Raw genomic sequence first — 22,131 nt, forward strand, 5'->3', positions numbered from 1 at the left:
CAAAAAAAAATTTAAAAAAATTAAAAAAAAAAAAAAAGACTAATAGTCTAAGAGGAATCAAGGACCAGGGAATGGAGCTGGAGACCTTTCTGTCTCTAGTGCTGCCCTACAGATGGTAATTGACTGGAAGTGTGAAACAATACATTCTACAGAGGGTCTTTAATACCTTTTTAGCCCTGCTTGCCCCTGAGCCCCCTTACCTGAACCACATACATACAGGTCTTTCTAGTTTTTTCTGATTCTAATACAGTCTGTAGCCCATGAGCCCATTGCCTGCACCCCCCACCATTGCCTGTTTTTTATAAAGTTTTATTGGAACATAGACATACTCATTTATGTATTTCTGTGGCTGATTTCACTTTACAGTGGCATAGTTTACAAGAGAAGCTGAAAATGAGCCTGAAATATTTACTATCTGGCCCTTTACAGAAAATGTTTGCCAATCCCTGGTCTAAACTAGCAATTCTTGCTAGTAGGAGGGACGGATGGGACTTATAATAGTTTCTAAGGAGTATATATCGTTGGAAAAATTGCCTTACTGGTAAATGACTGAAACTTTTCCCAAACTAGAATTGTCTTCACTAATTGTTACTTTTCAGTAATTATCCAAGAAGAGGAAGGTATAATTAATCAGGGGAAGCAGCTTTGGAATTGCCAATCTGAATGAACTGCTTGGTTGTTGGGAGTAGTGTTAAAATGATAAAGGGCTTAAAATATTGGCTTTGCTGATCTAGGTGCAGAAGTATACCTAGAACCAGTGAAGCTGGAGAACTCTATAGCTCTTTATCTTTTAACAAAAGAAAGAAAGAAAAAACCCAAGGCAATATAAAGATGAGATTTAGGTTTAAGGAAATTAGAAGGCTAATATAGCAATAAATTGCAGGCCTCGAGGCCAGATAATCCTGTGAAGGGAAGGGTTCAGGGATATTAAGGATACACAGATAGAGCCCAAGATGCACCAGACTACCCACCATTGTATTTAGGACCTATCCCCTCCATGTTTTTACTTCAAGAATATTTTTCTGGTGGTTGGTGTATTGAGTGGCTGAGAGGATGGTGGAAGCTTGTGTGAATTGCATCAGCAGGATTTCTGTGTCTGGCTGTTGAACTGATGACCAAGGAGATGGAATATTGGTTTCCTTTCTTTGTTTTGTTTGTTCAGGAACTACAGCTGGAAAGCCCTCTTTAGGCTAACTTGGGTGAGAAGTGTGCAGGACTGTGTGCACACTCATGTATGTGTGTATCCTCAGTTTTTAAAACTTTTCTCTCCTCCAGGTTATCCTACCTACAAAGAAAAAGTAAAGAAGAGGCCTGGGGGCCGCCCAGAAGTGATTTACAACTATGTCCAAAGACCCTTTATTCGAATGTCTTGGGAGAAGGAAGAAGGAAAGAGTCGGCATGTAGACTTTCAGTGTGTAAAGAGTAAATCTATCACCAATCTTGCAGCAGCTGCCGCAGACATTCCCCAGGACCAGTTGGTAGTCATGCACCCAACTCCACAAGTGGATGAGCTGGATATTCTCCCTATCCATCCCCCTTCTGGCAACAATGACCTCGATCCTGATGCACAGAATCCGATGCTGTGATGCCGATGTCCCTTGAAACCATAGCATGCTCTTCACGGTGACGCTGCACTCTGCACATTCTGCACTGCAAGGCTGCTCTCTTCATCGTGAGATGCACATGCCAATGTTTAGGATATTGCAGTGTAGGCTTTTTTAAAGACCAAAGGTAGCTGAATGGTTTTTTTAAATGAGTACAACTCTAGCATCCTGAGGTTCCAGTTATATAAATGTATTTGTTTACCAGTAGGTTTGTGAAATTGGTTCTTTGTATGGGGGAACAGTCCTTTTTCACACATCTCGATACTTTCAGAAGTGGTGAAAATTGGCAGCTGGGGTATTTTCAGCTTAGATTGATACTCATCACACCCCAGATAAAACGTAGAATATTACATAGTTGCACTTTATAAATGGTGGTTAAATGGAACTGTTCAAGCCATTTTTATAGTTGTGATGCACAATATAACTGAAATAAGTGCTTCTATCAAAGTATTCCTTCAGTAAAATGTGTATAGTTTGCTGCCCATGATGGGCAAAAAAAGGAGTATTTATCATTGGGCTGATTTGAATGATTTGGAGGAGACCCAATGCCCATATCTTATTTCTCTCCAATGCTGTTTTTGCCCTTTTAGAGTGAGTCACATGCAGGAAGTGTGAACATCAGAGGTGGTTTATTATCCAGTCTGCCTTACCCTTAATCTGTTCAGATATTTATTTACTAATTTTTTTTCCTTAAGAGTTATGGGATAGGAAAATGAAGTGTTTGCTCTTCATTTACTAAATGATTGTAAACTCAAGTTTTTCATCAAAATAAAATTCCACTGTTTTAATGTTTCTGATCAGCTTTATAGACACCTTGACCAGATCCTTAGTCTCATAATTAGCAGGTTCCCTGTCTTGTTGGTATCAGTATAACTAGAAACCACCGAGTAGCTCATGGAACTCCCGATTTGGTTTGTGTGTGATGAAGCACTTAGATTCCCTGCAAATCCACAGCAGTGTTTGAAAAAAGAACATTTTCTAGTCAAACCTAAGAAGAAGGGTGAAAAAAGAACATTTTCTAGTCAAACCTAAGAAGAAGGGTGAAATAACTTTACTGGGTTATAGGATAACCTTAAGTGTCAGAACCAATTTCTGACACTGGTTCAGTGTTTTGTGCATTATACTGTGCTGCTTTTCTAAGCAAACTATTAGTGCAAATGCTTTTAAAAAAAAATACTCTGTGGCCCAACTCAAGAAGGAAGTGGATGGAAGTACTTAGGTGCTTTGGGTCCAGGGTCACTTAATGTGTGAAGCCACACAACCGTGAGCAGAGAGGAGTTGTAGGAAAGAAGCCCATTTGTTAGAACTAATCTTGAATTTGTAATTTCATAGGATTTGAAATTTGTGGTTAAGCAGTAACATCACTGTATTCACATAAAATTGCAATAATTTGGATAACTATTTTAACAGTACAGCTAAGCTAACAGGGAAATTATGTTAAGTCCTGGAACGGTTATCGAAGGCCAGAAAGGCACTGTAAATGTTACTGGCATGGATTGTCCTGAAATAGCCATGGTAGAAAACTGGTCCAGCCCTGCAGCACAGGGATTTTTTTTTTCTATTTGAAATGTGAACAGTATTTATAGAACAAGGGAAACATTTATTAAAAATATTTAACTGTCTAATACATTATACTTTAACCCATATTTATAGTAAAGGATTCTTACAAGGAAGAATAAACGGCTTTATGATACAATTAGTATAAGAAATATCCACATGGGGGACTTCTTTGTAGTGTAAAAACACCATACATCTGAAATGACGATTTGCATATAAAAGCTACCAATGATGCTTCTGTGCACGATGATTAAAAAATTCAACACAAACAGAATTCAAAATATACAATTAATGCAAGCTATCCACAGCTAGCCCAATAATCGATGATGAAGACACACTGGAGCAGGCTTAGTTCCACTTTGTCTGAAGTTACACATAATAAGATTGACTTGTATCAATGGCTCTGAGATGGCTCTTATGAAGACAGTACATAAAAGCTGTTCTCTCTTTATCCAGTAAGCTTCACAGACTGTAAAACTCCACCAGTAATGCACTTTGATACTGTAGCTGTTGCCAAAGCAACATGTAGTGTTTACAGCGGCCATGGCAAGTCGCTGAAGTCGACAGGACCACCCAGCCCAGCATCTGCTTCCAAGAGACTCATTATGACAGCCATCGCTGCTTCGTCATTACTGGGGCTACTTGAGCCTTGGTCGTTTTCTATCATGTCTATGCCTATGTGAGGATTCTCGCCTGCAGGGGGAGATGAAGACCGGTCGGTCAGAATACCAGAGCATGTTTAACTTTAGCAAGCAGTTCCTAAGCACACTTTTAATAAGTACAATGTTCTTAACAGGAAGGTGGGAATGGCGGGAGAGAATGCTTTTGGGGCTGCATTGCCAGAATATATTCTCTTTAGAAACAAAGTGCTTAAAATGCAATAAATATTAAAAGCATTGGAGTTGACCTCATTTTGATATTCTGACAAAACCAGTTACAAGGAGGGAGATTCGAAAGGAAAGAAACAGGAAGGTAGGGATTAGGGGGGGATAAAAAAAGTCCAGAAAGACAAATAGCAAACAAGATGGGTGAGATGGGAGAAGCCGACTCTACCACTTCTAATACCCGCTGAAATACTTACTGATCATCCTTCCAGGCTTTCTCTCTGAACCTTCAGCAGCTCTCCCAGTGAAGAGCTGACGGCCCCGGTGGGGGGAAGAGCCTGTACGTATCTAGGCTGCTGGAGTCTCCTTTTGAGTTCCAGGGACAAACCTGGAGGCTCCCTCCTCCCCCCGAACTCAACCATTAAACTCTGAAGATTTAAACCGATTTTAAACCTTTAAACTTAGTTTTTATTCATTCAGTTCTTAAAACTAACTTTATGCCAGACGTTGTGCAAGCTCATTGTAGTGGGAAGGAGGGATACTGCTACTCACCAAGAATAGAGGAGCTATCAGAATATGGATAACCCGGGTTTTCCTGAGCCTGCCCGGGCAGTAGGCCACTGGAAGGAATGTCTGGAGTCCCTCCATTTAAAATCTACAAACAAAAGTAAAGATTTCATATCAACAGTTTCAACCAGTACTGTACTCAAGATCATCAAGAAAATGAAGCATGCTGGAAAGGTAGGGGGAAAGTGTTTCCTATTGGAGGATTTCAAACCAGAAACTGTTAGGAATGGTCACTGTAAGAAAAACCTCTTCCCAAAGTATTCTCTATAATTCAGCCCACACAGGCACTTTAAAGGCTGAATGAAATCCCTAGAGCATTCGACTACCTTGGATCACCTTATTCACATGATTAAGGCCAAGGACTAAATTACCTTGGTGAGCTGATTCGATTTCAGGAGAGGCAGTGATTTCAGATCTTGCCAGTAGGTGGCATTACAAATTTGTTTTCCCAGTCCAGCTTTCTGGTAGGGAAACCTTTAAGAATTGAGAACTCCAAAGAACTTTTGTTTATATGTATTTATCAATATTTACTATATTTGAAGTTAAAACTAATAATTTTTAAAATCTAAAACAGATGTTAACATGAATAGCACTTTAATGAAAAATAGCTTTTCTAAAATAGCAAAAAAATGTCATTTAAAAAAAATTTTTTTGCAAATTAAATGTCTGCCTTAATAGGATTTAACAGGATTCTCATTTTCTTCGGTCTATTTAGATGTCTGATTGGAGTATATGAAGGAAATCAGGTATGTAGTTGGGAAAGGGAGGTCCTTTTTAATAGCTTTCTCAAATAACTTTGGTAGTCTTTGATATTACATCAAAACCCAACAAATGGAAGTTTCTTAAAGATAAGGTGCAGTGTGGAATCGGAAACCTTATCAATGAAATTCTTGTACTCTATTATATAAAAATCCATTGGTATACATTTGCATGATTTTGAAGTATCTTGCTGCAGTGGTCATTTGGAAAACACTTGCTGATGTTGACACATTTCATTATAACTCAAAACATCCCCATTGCTAAAAGTTATTTCTGATGGTGAGGTAATAGTAAGTTTTGGGAAGCTGTTGAGTTCAAAGATACAAGTTTTCCAAAAATTCTAATTTTTGCTTGAAAGCTAAGTTTTATCATGGGCAACAAATTCTGTCAGCTGTCTTCCTTAAACTCACCAGTTCATTCATTTTCAAGAAAAAAAAAAAAGTATGCTAAATACCCAAGTCTGAACAACCATAGTTTGCAATAGTAAAAATGGTGTCCTTTGACAGAAGCAGTTCATTTAGCTCATAACTTAGCCACGCGGGTACTTTTCCTTGAGACGACCATTGTACTTCAGTGTGCAGCACAAGTGCTTTACGCATACTTCCCATTTTGTAACCTTGTTAGAAAGATTTACTCAAGGATTTTTATAAACTACTTTTACTGCTTATTAAGGATATCCTTAAATGAAACTGGCTTGAAATTTTTTTTTTTATTGTGAGCATATGGTGAGGAAGACTACACGGACTACTAGTCCTGGTTGGTGCCACTGCCATGATTTTTCCCAAAGCACCAGCAGTTTTACCCAACGCTGCTTTTTGCACTATTAGTTCATGTATCAACACAGAGAAAAAAAATTTTTAGATTATGAAAATAATTTTGACCTTGCAGATCCCTGAAAGGATCTTGCCCCCCTCAACACCAGGGAACTGTTGCTTTAACCGAACCTGCCTTAGTGCCTCTGGATGTCCAGACTCCTGGAACCTAGGAGGTGCACTTAGAGCCTCACTTTTTTAGCTTGACCCTGAATGAAATAACGGTCAAGCTACATGGCTCATTTTTGGACCTGCTCAATTTAAAAGTGACTGGAAGGGCTGGAAGCATGGGGCCACCTTTACTCTCCTGGCTTTGGTACAATGTGCTGCTGTCCTTTCTAACTCCTGTCTCGTTTAAGCTGCTCTTACGAGTCCTGTTGCTGAGGGTCAGAATGTATTCAGAGTTTTTTTCTCTCAGATCCATTTTTATAAGCCCCAAGAAAAAAATTTTTCCATTAATGCCTAAAAAATACTTGGGGCTTTGTGACGTAGAGTACAGTATTAGATCTCTGAAGTTGTTGGTGTGGAAAGAATCAAAAGTCAGAGAGACCTGACTTTAAGTTTGGGGCTATACTTGTTAAATGATTAGCCCAGCATTTACTATTTGGGAGCTTAGATTTTGCCACCTATAAAGTTGTGAGGCTAAGATGAGAAAATGTACATAGAAGTTCCCTGAGTGATATTTAAGGACTATACTGGCGTGATAACCTTTCAAAACAGAGTAATGGGATTCTTGGTAATACCAGGAAGTCAAGTGCCTAAAAGTTGAACTGAGAAGCAGAGAAAGGGATACCACCCCAAGGAGATGGTGGATCCAATATGGAGGAAGGACCTAGGGATGTAACAGGAGAACAGGCCTAAGAGAAAAACCTGTAAACAGGGATTGGGGATGTACCAAGCCTAGGCTTTTATCTGTTGGCGCTATCTTCTGAGTCATTACCAAAAGCCAGGCACTTTCACATATATTACCTCATAACAGGACTTCATATGCAAAGATGCTGAGTGTCCTAACCTATAGGAGCCCTGTTATAAAACAAAACTAGGGCTAAATAATTATACAGGGTCATGGCAAGGCCAGGCTTCAAGCCTAGGTCTATCTTTCACTGATCACTCTTACCCATTAATTTATTGACTTTGAAATCTTTAGTGGGGGTTGAATCAAAACTTATTTTCAAATAGAAATTTTTACAGCAGATTGCTGTATATAATAGAGCCACCCTGGGAGAAGCAGGAGTCCTTGCCCTCTCTACTCACCAACCACCCTTGCCCCATCCTACCTGGTAGCACCATAGCTCCTGGTAACCTGAGCCTCAGAGGAATGCAGTTTCCTGCTTTTGATACAATTTGTGTTCTAGGAGTCCTGTCTATGTAAATTACAATATTCTTTCTCTCTGTATGTTTTGGGAGGTAGGGGAAGGAAGACTATGTCCAAAGATTTCTGGATCATTCTAACCTGTATTACCATCAGGCACTACAGATTTATGATTTACAATTAACATGGCTCTACACTTGCATATTCTCTGGCAAAGATGAAAACAGATGAGTGGTTTCTAAGCTTATTGATGGTGTAATCTTCTAGCCAACTCTTCATGAGGGCTGGCGACTGATACAGTCCTTGTCCACAGTGCCGTCCTATCACAGGAAACCCAGGCAGCAGACCCCCCACGTATTCTGCAGCTGCGAAGGCATGGCTTGCCCTCCAAAGCACCAAAGTGCTCCTGCTTAGTATTACCATTTCCCATGCCTGCACCAGAGACTAGTGATATTTTCTCCCTTGAAAATTCTTGGCAGCGAACTAGATAGTTTTTTTCTGTGAGGTACTCACTAATCCTTCCTTCATGGGAGCTCTTGAATTGCTCCCTCAATGCAATGGCCTCCCCATTCCTTAGAACATTCTTTCTGCCTTCCCCTATTCACATGGAATAAATCCACTATGGATATCAGCAAGCCTCTCTAGCTCCACCCAAATGCTTTATACCTAAACTCACCCAGATGCCTTTACTTAAAAGAGTCCAACTTGTTTCAGCAACCACAACGGTAATCACATACTCCCACCCCCAACATTTCAGAACTTGGGCAAGAGGCTCTCTGGATTAAGAAGGACCTTAGTCTAAGAGTCATCAGCCTTACCTTCTTGCCTCCTGGAGAAGAGGCATCAGGGGGAGGTGTACTTGTGATGTTTAATGGGCTGGAGCCACAACTGGAAGGTGAGGACCCTCTTATTCTGTCAGAGAAAAGAGGAGTTAGTTGTATTGCTTTCCTTTTCTTCAGTGGGGTGTTAGGGGTGGGGGTGGGAAAGAAGGATGAAGAACTCGAATAGGGACTGGCAAACCTTCTGGAAAGGGCCACGCAGTAACTGCCTAGGCTCTGTAGGCCAGAAGGTCTTGATCCCAACTGCTCAGCTCTGCCACTGTAGCTTGAAAGCAGCCACAGACAATGTGGAGATGAATGGGTGTAGCTGTGTTCCAATAAAGTTATGTTTACAAAAACAGGCGAGGAGCTGTTACTTATCCCACAGGCACCTGGTCTAGACTGCCGTCCCTGGAGTCCAGCATCTCACTGGCAAAGCCTTGGTTTCGGGTTTGGATTTCAGGTCACTGAGTTTCAAGTAAGTGGCCAGTTTCATTCTTACAGAATCCAGATCTCAGGGTTGGAGGGGACTTGAGAACTTCAACCTCTATCTTTGAGACCATAAACTAGAAACCACAGCAAGTGATTTACCCTATCCCCTACAGACACTTTTCCACTAGTGAATACTCTTAGGAAATGGAAGGTGCTGGGGTGGCTCAGCTACACCTGGAAAGTAGCCTCGCAGGAGGAGGAGGAGGGCAACTGTTCCACCGCCTTTGAAAGCAACAGGCGATGAACAGCGGGTCCAGGCCCTCTCAGCTAGTAGGTTTCTCCGCATAGGAGATTAACAGAGAAAGTCTTAGAACTGTAAACCCGCACACACGCTCGTCAGGCTGAGGGAGCTCAGGAAAGGAAGGAATGGCCTGGCGGGGAAGCCCGCGTACGGTGGCAGCTGTGTGACCACCAGGCCCTTAGCTTCTACAGGGACGAATGCAGCTTCCGGGTTCCCCAGGCGGCCCGCTCCCAAGTGCTCAGCAGTCCTCTGGCCATTGGCCTCTGCTGCCTGGTTCTGTAGACTTGGGAGTGAATAAGCTTTCTCTCTCCAGGATCATAAGCTCCTCAAAGGCAGGATACAACTATATGCCATGCACTCTCAGCGCACACAGATGGGTACTAATCACTTACTAAATTGCTGTCTCCCATCTTCCTTTACTTATGTCTAGGAAACCACTATTTTCCTGGGTTTCCCATCTTGGCATTGCCTTTTCATTGTTACTTCATCTTCTAGTCCTTCAATTACTGATTTTTCTTTGCGACAGTATCATCACTGAGGGATGGGCCTCATTCCTGGGTTACGAAGCATGTTCACCTTCATCTCTTCCTATTCCAATCCAACTTCCATATGCTTATTAGCATTAACATAATAATGTTATTAACATTTTGGACATCTGTTCAGCATCCTACAATGAATGGGGTCTTACAATTTTTTTCCTGTCTAAACTTCTTAGCATTTTTTATTAGGATTCTTAGCAATCTCCCTTCCTTGCTTCAGCTCACACACTCTCCCTTTTTTCTATTATCATAAAGAAAACAGACTTCTCAACCATCGTAAGATCCTTGAGGTCAAGGATGGTTTTACACCGTTCTTGGATGGTTTCAAGCAAGGCACAGAGTATGTCTATAGTGGCCAGTAAGAATCTGATTATCACTGCACACTGCCCTGACATGTTCCTGAAGTAGACCAAGGGGTCCTAGCCACCATTCCCACAGGGTTGGAACAGAACTGTCCTGTCTACTGGGATAAGAGCCCCTCTATGGCCCAAGTAGAACACAAGAGCAGCTTTCAATTCTGAGAGAATCAATCCAGTGGCGGCAGGGAATAATTTTTCCCTTTTCTTATTATGTTCCATTAAGTGTGCATTCCTAAGGGCCTGGTTACTACCCTCTCCATCCCCCAAATTCAGATGAACATGTAACTGCTTCCCTCTTAATCACTACTCTTAAAGACTCAGATTTAAACAAGTTTTGAGCACTCACCATATGTCAGTTTCTGTTCTAGAAATGTTCCTGAGACCTCTCACACTCCTAAAGCAATCCTTGAGAGATAGTTATTACCCGCCTTTTATGGCTTAACTCAACAGAGACCAGAAGTTAAGTGAATCTCTTAAGCACAGCCAAGTAGAGGCCCAGAACTCAAACCCAAGTAAACTACTTCCCCTCTCTTACGTATGGAAAAGAAGCCCTCTCAAGAGAGCTTCTGCTTGGTCTCTATTACTAAAGCCAGGCAGCTTTTTGACTAGAAGCAGCTAATGCTTTGTTAAGGCCCAGATCACTGTCACCACTCCTGCAGTCCTGCATTGTTAGTGTTCATCCATCCTCATTAGCTCCTTGAGTCATAAAACAAAGTAATAAGAAAAGTGAGTCTCCCAAAGAATTCCCTTTAACTCTGGCCTGTTTGGGTTTCAGTCTTTAAAGCAAGATTTCTCAATCTCGGCACTACTGGCATTTTGGACTGGAAAGTTCTTTGTTGGGGGTGGGGGAAATGGGAGGGAGGCTGCCCTGTGTACTACACGATGTGTAACAAGCAGCATCCCTGGTCTCTATCCACTGGAATGTTTAACAGCAACATCCTACCCGGTATGACAACCACAAATGTCTCCAGATACTACAAAACATCCCTTGAGGGGTAAAATGCCCTGGGTAGAGAACCACTGGTTTAAGGGTGCAACTAGAAGGTGTTACTTGCCTGTGGATCTCCATGATTTCTTCAGCAATCATTCGACCTATTTTGCCTGCCCCAGCCCTGGTTCCCCCTGGAATCCCTGGAACAGTGGGGTGGGTCCTCTTTGGGCCACCTACAACAAAGGAATCTGAGAGTGGGAAAGGGCAACCGAGGAAGAAATGCTATTATGAGTTAAAACCAGTTCATCTTGTGATCCACTTGAAGTTCAACCTTCGGGTTACGCCCTTAGGGGCAACAGCGCAGCTCGTCAGGAAAAGGCATTCCAGCAGAAGGCTCAAGTCTGCGTCCAGGATCAGAGACCAAAGCAAAGCATCTAATTCCCCTCCTGCACTCAACATCTGTTTCCTGACCACCACCATATGCAAGCCAGGGTCACAGAGGTAAGTCAGCAAGCTCTGCCCTCAAGGAGCTCACAGTCTAACAGGGAGACAGACAAGATGAACAATGGCTGGAGCCAAGTGCAGTAAGCTTTACCGGTAAGCCCAAGGCACCCAACTCCTCCAGGGCCAGGTGCAGCTTCCTGGGAAAGTTTAACTCTGAGCTGAGTCTTGAGAGAGGATGAGAAATTAGCTTGGCAGAGAGGCGAGGAGGGGAAGGCATTCCACCCACAGCCGCCAATATATGCAAGAGCACTGAGGGAGGACGAAACTTGGGAGACTACTCCCAAGAGATCCCTCGTGAATGAGGAAGGAGTGACAGATGACACCGCAGGAGCTACCCATCTGATCATGAAAGGCCCTGGATACTGTACTAACGGATTTGGGCAGGATCCCGAGGATAAGGGGTGCCAAAGCACTTCCCACAGAAAAGGCACTTAGACTGGGTTACTGCAAAGTCCACTGCACGGAGAATGAATGACAGTGGAGAAAGGGGGCTGGGTGGGGGAGTGAGGCTAGGGTTAGAGAACTCTCTGCAGTGATCCAGGCGACAGATGGGAGGGAAACGGAGAAGTCTAACAGGTAGAAGGGACAGGATTTCGTGTTCAGAGAGAACGGGTGAGAAGGAGTCGTCAAGGTTTCTGGCTTAAGCAACCAGAGGAGCGCAGAGACTGGGTTTGGAGAGGCTGAATTTCAGGTGCTTTTGAGACTCCAGGTGGCTCTGTCCAGGAGGTGGCTGGAGGGACAGACCTAGAGCTCTGGAGACAGAGACTGGATGTAGGAGTCCCTGGTGGAGACGGGACTGAGGGAAGCCATGCAAGCAGAGGTGGTCCCGTGGAAGGATGAGTCAGGTGCAGAGAGCAGGGGCTGGGGCCGGGAGGGAGCCCTGCTCCGTATGGCACATAGCCCAGTGCTGACGGACACCCTCCGCCCACCACTGGAGCCAGCGACAGTCACCAAAAGGCACCACGTCCCAGTCACTGGGCAACATGGAGGAAGGCCCAAGAGGAGCAGGGAGTTTGCTGTTTCAAGGGTTTCCAGGGTCCAGGCAGCCTCAGGAAAAGCAAAAATTGAGCTCCCTGTATTCCAGGCTCAGCAGAGAATATGAGAGGACAACGTCCTTAGTGCTCATCCCCTGGGGCCTCCTTTCTTACATGGGGGCTGGGGACACCAGCTACTTGGGGACAGGGTATGCTGGCCACAAGCGGCTTCTCATGGGCAAGCCCCGATGCCCCTGCAGCCCATAGTTACCTTCTCCAGAGGGCAGCATGCTGTCCATGCTGTGGGGGGACGCTGTGAGCTGCGGGAAGGCTGGGTCCCCGCCTTCCAGGACGTTGGCTCTGTGAACATCCCAGCAATAAGGAAACATGAGTCAGGCCTGCTCAGAACCGTGCACCTTTCACCTTGGCCAAGGTGTCCGGTGTCCACTCTGGACCTGGACAGGCCAGAAAAGGAAGTGTCTGTCTGAGTGGCTCAGCAGGGCTCCTCACTGTTTCAGGACGGGACGGGCAGCATCCCGGCCTTGGGCCGCACTGCCTGCCTGGGCCTTCCTGGTCCGTATGGGACACACGGTCCGGCAGAGAAGGGGACTGCAGCCGCGCGCGGCCTTCGCTACAAGGCCTCCACCCCCACCAGTCTGCAGGGGCACCACGCCCTGCCCGCCCCCCCAACTCGGCTCCAGCCACGGGGGCTGGGTCTGGACACCACGGGGAAGGAGATGTGCGGAGCAGTTCTGGCCAAGGAGCAGGTCCTTCCCTTCTCGCCTAGCAGGGGACCGAGCCTGAGGCAGGCTTTTGGCCACCAGCACTGGGGCCGCCTGCCTGGCGGGCACAGACACCCGGCCATCTGCAGCCCGGGCTGGTCTGAACGGGCACCTGGGCGAGCCTCTCACCGACCGTCAACCCTTCCGTCCACGGCAGCACCAGGGGCACCCAGGGTGCAGGGCCGCCGGGATTCAAACGCTAACTGCTGTACTGGGCAGGAAACGCTGCTGTCTCCGGGAGCAACTCCACAAGCCAGGGGCCTGCGCGGTCTCCGTGTGGAAGCGTGTTCTTTGTTAACAACCCTGTGGGCTTCTGCCAACCCTGAGGCTTCAGAGGGTATCAGCAAGCTAGTGGTGAAGGCTGGGATACTCGCTGCCGCCCGCGCCCACTTTCCCAGGGAGACAGCCCCAGGCTTCTAGATCTCTGAAGCAAGGGAGCTTCTGATACGGGGAAAACACTTACAAAACAACAGTGTTGGTTGAGACAATGTATTCGACTTCCTTGGTCCAAGGGTTCATGAAACTGAACCATCGACTCCGCAGTGTGATGAAAGAACCATCTTTGATTTTAAACTTATAGCAGTTAGTCGTAATCTTTTCTCTCGTCTGTAAAACTGAAAATGCAAAGAAGCCATGAACATGGTTCCCGCAGGCCAACATACGAAACCAGCCAAATCCTAAATGTGCCAAGGTTCCAGAGCCATCACTGTGTCATCAGACGGGGGCGCGGGCCCTCGGAGAATGGGTTGTTTCCGAGGGCTTCGTTCGGAGCCTTTCGGTTCATGTGGGAGTCGCTTGCTGTTGTTCAGTGTATGAAACGAAGGCTATCGACATCAGACTGGGACGAGCTTTGAAGGGAGCAACAAACGTCCCGGGGGCCCGCGTCCTTTCCCCATCACAAAGCCTGATGGCGGAACAGCATTTTTAGGACTTCTGAATCCAGGGAGGGTCACCCACCTAGTCAAACTTCATTCTTCCATGTCACAAACATGTAACCGGCACCTTTCACGGGCCGGGCACTGGAGAGAGAGGGGAGACAGCACGCGGCCCCTGCCCTCAGGAGAGGGACGTGAGAGGCAGCCATGCAGAGAAAGAGATCAGAGCCTCGAGGGAGGAGTACAGGTGTGTGGACAGGAGGGAGGGAAGGACCCAGCAGTGCCCGGCGCATGGCATGCCCTGGTGGGGGCAGGAAGTGAGGAGATGTCCCCGATGCCTCTGCAAGCGGGGGGTGGGGGGGTGGGGAGGTGAAGCTGGGAAGGGGGGTCCGGGTCAGGAGGTGGAAGGTCTTGAATGCTGGTCAAAGGTTTTAAGGCAGGAGGTTTAAGGAAGGATGGGACATTATCAAGCTTAATCCATTGGGGTGTAAACAGGACAACTATGGAACATGGAAGGTGGAAGGTGGGGCAGAAGGGGGCCTGCTAGGAGTCTCTCACAATTACCGGCTGGGCACAAGGGCCTGAACTAGGGGTGCGGTAGCAGAGGTGCAAGAAGGGGCCTCTTTGGAAACGCACGTCTGGGTGAATGAACGAGGGAAGGGCTCAGTACTGGCTCCTCTCTCGGGAGGCTGGTTATGTGCCCGCGCCATAAGTCAAGAGGGAAATACAGGAAGCATGGCAGGATTTTACGGAAAAGAGAATCAGATCTGTTTGAGCCACACCAAATCTTTACAGGGTCCGTGTAACAAGAACAAGAGATGCTTTCCAGAAACCGCGCTGTCCTACGTACAAGAAACTGCTAGACAGTCTGAGGTGGGTTCACTGTGAGGGGCTAAACGGGGCCCGGGAACATCAGCCTCTTCTCAGACATGTTTTGGCCTGAAGACTCCTGGCCTGGCTGACTCCCACATCACTGGGGGCAGATTTCTCTGGAACCTTTATGTGGACTAGTTTCAAAGCAGGGGGACACCTTAAAGTGAAGACCTTTTGTACCCGCCCAGCTTACCTTGCCTATGACATTCTGCGAGATGTCCTATGTCATCTTGGTGAAAATATTCATAACATGATGTGCCTAGAAGTTCTTGTGGTAAATATGCCAAAATAGCTGTTGCCCTAGAATTTTTTTAAAAAAGAAAGTTATTCAGACAATTAACAGCATCTCTGCAGTGGATGAACCCCAATGTGCTGATCAGAACAAGGTCCAAGCTGGGTGGATGTATTTTTTTCGTGCAACTGAACTTTACCAACACTCTAAAAACAGAGGGAAGAGAAAGAAAAGAAGGCTCTCAAAGGAGTCGTTATCCCAAGAAAGGAGACTTAAAAATGGTAACTATAGTAGTCAGATAAAAATGTGATAGAAACCCAAACCTCAGGGCAAAGCTTCTCCATTACTTTTTTTTTTTTTTTTAATCAAATGGCCAAACATCAGAAGCTCCAGTGGCGGGGGCCATAAGGGCCTTGAAAAGTGGCGGCGCCCTTTTCCTGCATGTAGCAACTATTTCTAATAGCCAGAAAACTTATCAGCCTGTGAATATTCTCCACGAGGCCACAGACGGCAAACTGGGCACATCAGGGTCCTCAAGCTCAGGTCTACTACCACTGTGCTGTGAATGGGAGGCGGCCGGTCTTCAGTTGGGGCCCCAGGTCCTCACCCAGAAAAATGAGACTAGACTAGATCAGTGTTGCCAACGGAGCTTTCTGCAATGGCGATGTTCTCGATCTGTGCCATTAGCCTCACATTGCTAAAGAGTACCCGCAATATGGCTAGTGAGCCGGAGGAACTTCTAGCTTAGTTTTAACCAAGACTTGAATAGCCGGATGAGATTACCATAGCCAAAGACCATTGCATCAGACAGCTCAGGACTAGGTCATCTTTTCCAAGTCCTACGTTCCAGAATTTCAATCACAGCCATGTTTCTGAACGTTCCACACACATTCAGACAGCAGCATCCTATGCCTACCATTTCTCTCCTGGCCACGGACATCGAACCACGATGTCACCTACTTAGCTGTCTCTACGTGCCAAAGAGTGTTAAAGACAAAATCTCTGTATATACGATGATATTCCGAAGGGTCTCATTTTTTAGCAGAGATCCCCATCGCTTCCTTCTCTCTTTACCCTGATGGCCCAGCCTGCTCTGCTTTACTCAGAGGTGACAATCTTAAACGGTCAGTGTTCACGGGTAGCACGCAGACTCTCACCTCTGGTCTACAAAAACAAACTTCCCGTCTATCGCGTGCCGAGACACATACTCCATAGACTTCACCCTGATTTCCCCGTTCACCGGCTGCGGAACCACGTGCGAATGCAGGCGTCCGATGGCGACGAGACAGCTGAGGTTACAGCCCTCGTTGTCCGGTTCGCTGTCCTCGTCCAGCCCCATCTTTGTGGGCGGCCAGCTCTTCAGGTACCCTGTGCTGTGGATGGTGCAGAAGCTCTTTCGATCTGCTAGAAAGCAAAGTCCGCGGTCAGTGTCAGGCTGGGGGCAAGCAGGCTCGCCAGCCTGGGGTGGGCTGGGATGCGGGAAGGGAGTCAAACAATAAAGAAGCTTTGCTCTCCGGACGGGGGACTCGAGAGAGAGAGGAAGGCACGGCAGTGGGCCGCTATCATCCAGTGTCATGCGTGCGGGGCTGGACTGGTCATGCCAAGAGCGTCACGTATACCAAGGAAGGAGTAGCTCAGTCTACCTGGGGAGAGGAGGGCTGCCCAGGAAAACCAGGCAGGAGGTGGATCAAAAAGGATGAGCACTGGCTAAGGGACTAGAATGGGCGAAGGTCGAGAAGGTACAAAGCGCGGAGGCGCATCCAGTACGAGAAACAACGGAGGGCTCGGCGTGGTTGAAGTGGAAAGGGGGCGCCTGGGCGGGGCTGGACACAGAGCTGGAAAGGCGAGTGGGCACAGATGACTGGGGTCTTAGACTATTTGTTAACAAACGTGTGTTTCTCAGACAGGGAATGGGGAGCTTCCAAAGGCACATAAGTGGGGAAACAGCGAAAGCAAATGGTGCTTTGGACACTCCAGGAGCAGAGCGCTAGGGAAACTGGATGGGTAAGGAGCAGGAGGAAGACAAGCCTGAGCGGGGACGGCGACAGATGAGGAGGGCTGTGCTCTGGTACTGCAGAGGGCGAGGCAGCGGGGAGGCACGTGGGACAAGTTTCTGGGAACTCTTGAGATTTGGTATGGATATCAAAACATTTGGCGCGAAAGAAAATGAAGGGGACCCCCAACTTTTTTGGATTGCATGCTCGTTGCTCCCGGACTCAGGGAAGAGAGAACAGAGAGTATGCTGTAGAGAAGAGGGAGGATTTCACTTGGGGACACATTCAGTGTGGAACCACCTGTGGATTTCAACAATAAACGCATCCTTACAGAGTGTTTATGAAGCGGCGGGTCTGTGCTAGTTACTGGGAAACTGGGAAACCCATCAGACGCGCCAGCATGGAGTTTCTAGCCCCTGTGCGGAGACAGACGTCAAACAAGTAACCTGAGGGGGTGAGCGGCAGCCCCGGACGCCCAGCTCTAAAGGACCAGCTGGCTGAAGGGAGCTGCGGGGTGGGGGGGGCGGGGCCAGCATGGACGGACGGAGACCTGGGGCAGAAAGGGGGGCGAGGCATGGACAGGAAGTCAGCACAGCTGAGCACACGGAGTGGCGGGGGGCGGAGGGTGCACCATCATGGACTCTCAGCTTCTCTCCAAGAGCAGCGGGGAACGCTGCAGGGTTTTACACGGGGAGCCGAGAGAAAGCTGTGCTTCAAAAAGATCATTCTGGCTGTCGTGTGGGGAGATGGCAAGTGTGAGGAGCCGCGGTGAGCGCACGGGGGGGCCGGGGTCCGAGTGATACGGTAAACAAGGAGGTGGGTACACACAGTCTTCGTCACCGGAGTGGGAGACAGAGTGAATCGGGCTGAGGGTGCCTCCCCAGCTTCCAGTATGTGCAACTGGGCGGCGCGGAGGGGCTCGGGTGGTCACTCTTACACAGATCATGTTTGAGGTGCCCCTGAGGATAGCGGAGCAGGCAGATGTAAGAAGAAGTGGGTTTACGGATCCGGAGCTCAAAGGAGAAGTCTGGGCCAGAAATATAAACTTGGGCGTTACTGGCATATACGGGAAACGGCAAGCTAAGGGAGCAGATGACACCACCTAAGGGTCAAGTGTGGATAGAAAGGTGGCTCAGGACAGATGAGGAGCCAGCAAAAGGAAGTCGGGAGAGGGCCCTACTGTGGCAGAGGCTGGGAGAGACGAGAAGAGTGAGGTTTCATGGAGTCCTGGGGGAAAAAATACTTTAAGATGGAAGAAAAATGAAGTGTCCGTTGTGTCTAGCAACGTGACAGTCCTGGGTGAACTGAGCAAGAGTCATTTCAGTGGATGGGCGGGATGCTCGGAGTGGCTGGCACTGGGCTGAGGGTAGTCCTTCTCAGCCACTTTAAAACAGACCGGATTTACACGGAGGAAGCTTTCCCACGAATCGCTGTCAGGGTGACAACCACCAGGGCTTCCCAATCTCTCCTGCTCCCCAAAGGCCCTACCCTGTAGGGGGAGAATGGTACTGGCTGCAGTCCTGGGGTCTGCAAGGGACCACCGACCCCATGCCCTGCTGAGCCCCCCAGTGCACAAAGCCAGCCTCCCCTGTATTAGGATTTTATTATTTTTTTTTTTTTAAAGATTTTATTTGTGAGAGAGAGAGAGAGAGAGAGAGAGCGAGAGAGAGCGCACGCACAGGAGGGACAGGGAGAGAGATTCTGAAGCTGACTCCATTCTGAGCGCCAGAGCCCGACGTGGGGCTCGATCCCACGACCGAAAGCTCATGACCTGAGCTGAAACCCAGAGTCGGACGCTTCACAGACTGAGCCATCCAGGAGCCCCCCTGCCTCACTGTATTAAGATTTTAAAGAAGTGAAGTGGTTACCTTTTTTCTTTGAGCAGGTAGAGGGGAAATCCTTGTCTTCCACCTTTACTGAAGGCCTGTTACACTTCATCCTACAGAAGAAAGAACGTCGTGCTCCAGAACATAATCGAGATGGCCCAGGGGTTATATCTGTTTTAACTGGAAGTCCAGCTGCAAATCAATACACAAAATGTGATAAACTGAGAGTAGTACTGTCTGTCAGGAGGGGGAGTGTGACCTTGAAGAAAGCCTCTTCTTTCCTGCCTCACTGTTCTATAATGACCACACCATTCCTCCTCAGTGTAGGCCATAAAAGACGCAACGTGGGGAAGTGGGCTGTCCGTCTGGAAAGGTTTCCAGATCACGGAGAATGCAGCTACTGGTAGGAGGAGCAGGACCGTAATCCTGCTATGAACGCTGGGCTACTGGTCTACAGACCGGGTCCAGGGATGACACACGCCCACCATGGGGGCGACCATCAGAGGAGGGGCCGCTGCCCGGGGCTCCTGCTGGGTGTCCCCCCTCCGGCCTACCTCCCACAGCCACCCCCGGGATCGGGATGCGCCCGGGCCCGCCGTCCCTGCCCCTGCTCGGTTTGCTCCAGCCACAGAGTGGGTGCTACACCTGTGTGTCCATCCAGAAATCGTTTTCCCTGCTCTGTTCATCTCTTCATGGCCTGGCACACAGTAATCACCCTTTCAGACGCACCCCAGCTGTCACCTACTCGGGGATGCCTGTCCTCGCACCCACACGAGAATGAGTCGTCTGTTCTCGATGCCTGGTACGATTTCTAGGGCAGTACCTAGTACGCAGGGTGCTGTCTCCTGGTCTCCCTGACTATATGGTGAGAGCCTTAAAGGCAAGAACCAAACATCACCTTCTTCTTCTCATGTCCCTGCCAAAAACTGCCAGGGCCAGACTATAAAAGGCAACAGGTACCAGGGGCTGTGTTGAACTTTTAGGAACTTAATGAAAATATCACAATACTGACAATCGTGCCTATTGTGTGCCAGGAACTGCCCCGCGGGCTTTATGTATGTTAATATATTTAATCCTCATAACTACCCAGTGAAACAGGTACTATTTTGCAGATAAGGAAACGGAGGCACAGAGAGGTTAAGTAACTTGCTCAAGGTCACACAGCTAGAAAAAAATCAGGGAACCAGGAAGTGCGCCTGGCAATCTGCCTCCAGACTCCACCACATTCTCAGCTGCTGGAGCCACAGGACTGATGGGAGGAGGGCTACAGGGCCTCACTCCGGAGGCACGGAGGGCGGGGTGGGGTGGGGGAGGGCCTGAACGGTGGTTCCCCGGCTAAAGAAGGAAGCCAGGAAGGGGAGCCGACTAACGAGGAACCACTTTGGCCAAAGAAACTTTTATGTTTCATGTTTTCTTACTTTTATCTTAGGAGGCTGCATGTGTGTAACTCAGGTAAACCGAGGGAATTTTTTTCGGGGGGAACCAATCAAACTGGCGTGAGCCCTTGAAACTCAGGAGCATACAAGTGGGAAGTTCTAGATTATGGGCGGGGGGAGAAAAAAAGACTAAAAACCAGAAAGAATCAAAGTAGCTGTTTTTCCTCTCAGTGGATTTGGACATTGAGCTGTTGCTTCTTTATGTGAAACAAAACAAACAAACAGGAAGGAAGGTGAAGGACCGACTTGAGCCAAAGAGAGCACCTGTGACCCAGATAAAGGGCAGAGAGGAGGGGGGCCAGAGGCCGAGCGCGGGGGCCACAAGCGGCTGTCCTCGCTCGCGGTCAGAGGGAGCCCCGAGGACGCAGCCGCAGCCTTCTCCCGGACTCACTTTTTGCATCTATGAGCCGCTCCCGGGGCGCCGTGTCTGAGGACGAGAGCTGTTCCTTCACTTTGGCGATGTCTTTAGGGTGCAGGTAGTCAAACAAACTCTGACCGATCAGATCATTCTGAGGGGATGAAGCACGGAAACGCGTCAACGGCGCGTGGAACAGAACCTACCCAGCAGGGTGCTTTGCCTTTGTCTTTCTAAGCAGGAGAATTTAAAAGATTTCCCATGTGAACACGTACACCTATCCAATCACTCTGCCGAGATATAGACACAGGGAACGAGGCATTGGGAGTTTGCTTTTGATAACACATGAGGGGAAAAGGGCTTAATTATATTGATACTTCTATAAATAGTTCATGCTCCTCGAAGGCAGGAATCTTTCAGCTGCACACGTTCCCTTTGACTGATTTCTGATGCCCACGAAAGCCCTTCTAGGGACACAGGGCGTGGGTGCAGACTCTAGCCCGAGGCTCCGTGCTCTTCAGCCACGACCCCCTTCATAACTTTGCTTGAAGACCAAGAAGAGCAAGACACTGTGGACACATTCAACTTACATCCCTTCAAATGTATACACGTTTTTTTGATTCTTCAATTCTGCTGCCTTACCAACTTCCCGTGCAAACACCAGTAGGTGAAGGAGTGAGTGAATGAATGGATGAGTAAAAATGTTGGGGACAGAGTAAATGAAAAACTCTGCTCTAGAAGCTTTTGGGAATGTTTATCTTATTTGATCCTATGAACAATCATAAAAGGTAGGGGTTATTAGGGTCATTTTTTTTTTTTTTTTTTTTTTTTTTAGAGGAAGCCACGGTTCAACAGAATTCAAAAGGGATACATCATCACAAAGTATCGGTGGATTCCCAATTGTTTTATTCTCTGGGTATTCTCTGACCTGCCTTTCCCTGTCAGATAGCCCCTCCCGCCTCCCACCCCCCTTCAGTTGTGGCATAGTCATTGGGTAGCAACAAGAAAGTATAAAGCTGCTGATGAGATCAGTTAAACCTTCCTGTGAGGGAAACGTGGAACATATCCAAAAGTCTTTTTCTAGGGGCCCCTGGGGGGCTCAGTTGGTTAAGTGCCCGACACTTGATTTTAGCTCAGGTCATGATCTCCGGGTCGTGAGATCGAGCCCTACATTGGGCTCCGCACTGAGTGCACGGTCTGCTTAAGATTCTCTTTCCCTCTGCCCCTCCCCACCATGCACGCATGCACACATGCTCTCACTCTCTCTCTCTCAAAAATAAATGAATCTTTAAAAAAAAAAAAAAAAGATTTTTTTTTTTTAGGTTTAAATTCATTTCTCTGTTAAGAAATGACAAATTTTCTGGAAGAAGCACTGGGTGTGTGTGGGAGGACGGTACAAGCATCTTCCATGTGACTTGTATATTATAATTATTCTAAAATGCGGGGCGACCTTTCTGGCTGCTGG

At 47.3% G+C, this 22,131-nt stretch overlaps 2 protein-coding genes across 16 annotated transcripts in view; one reads left to right on the forward strand and one right to left on the reverse strand.

The window, feature by feature from the left end:
- The window catches only part of BTBD10 (BTB domain containing 10), a 78,026-nt gene extending 75,629 nt beyond the window's left edge, over positions 1-2,397 (forward strand). For all 7 annotated transcript variants that reach the window (XM_025894175.2, XM_073882893.1, XM_025894171.2 and 4 more), the window contains one exon: positions 1,276-2,397. In XM_025894175.2, the coding sequence (XP_025749960.2) occupies positions 1,276-1,586 (311 nt within the window). In that variant the 3' untranslated portion in view covers positions 1,587-2,397. The remainder of the gene's footprint in view (positions 1-1,275) is intronic.
- Positions 1,330-22,131, reverse strand: part of BMAL1 (basic helix-loop-helix ARNT like 1) — a 100,846-nt gene continuing 80,044 nt past the window's right edge. For 4 of the 9 annotated variants that reach the window (XM_025894164.2, XM_025894161.2, XM_073882889.1 and 1 more), the window contains 11 exons: positions 20,703-20,820; positions 18,918-19,067; positions 16,213-16,459; positions 15,017-15,123; positions 13,539-13,689; positions 12,565-12,653; positions 10,940-11,048; positions 8,254-8,347; positions 4,538-4,640; positions 2,633-3,854; positions 1,330-2,592 (listed from right to left, as the gene is read on the reverse strand). In XM_025894164.2, the coding sequence (XP_025749949.1) occupies positions 3,694-3,854; positions 4,538-4,640; positions 8,254-8,347; positions 10,940-11,048; positions 12,565-12,653; positions 13,539-13,689; positions 15,017-15,123; positions 16,213-16,459; positions 18,918-19,067; positions 20,703-20,820 (1,329 nt within the window). In that variant the 3' untranslated portion in view covers positions 1,330-2,592; positions 2,633-3,693. Of the gene's footprint in view, positions 2,593-2,632; positions 3,855-4,537; positions 4,641-8,253; positions 8,348-10,939; positions 11,049-12,564; positions 12,749-13,538; positions 13,690-15,016; positions 15,124-16,212; positions 16,460-18,917; positions 19,068-20,702; positions 20,821-22,131 lie in introns of those variants that run through there. The other 5 variants (XM_025894165.2, XM_025894163.2, XM_025894168.2 and 2 more) reach the window with 3 other exon arrangements.

The sequence above is a fragment of the Callorhinus ursinus genome, unplaced genomic scaffold, assembly GCF_003265705.2.
Source record: "Callorhinus ursinus isolate GAN/ISIS: 27379988/994484 unplaced genomic scaffold, GSC_fseal_2.0 scaffold49, whole genome shotgun sequence".
In the NCBI taxonomy this organism is placed as follows: Eukaryota; Metazoa; Chordata; class Mammalia; order Carnivora; family Otariidae; genus Callorhinus; species Callorhinus ursinus.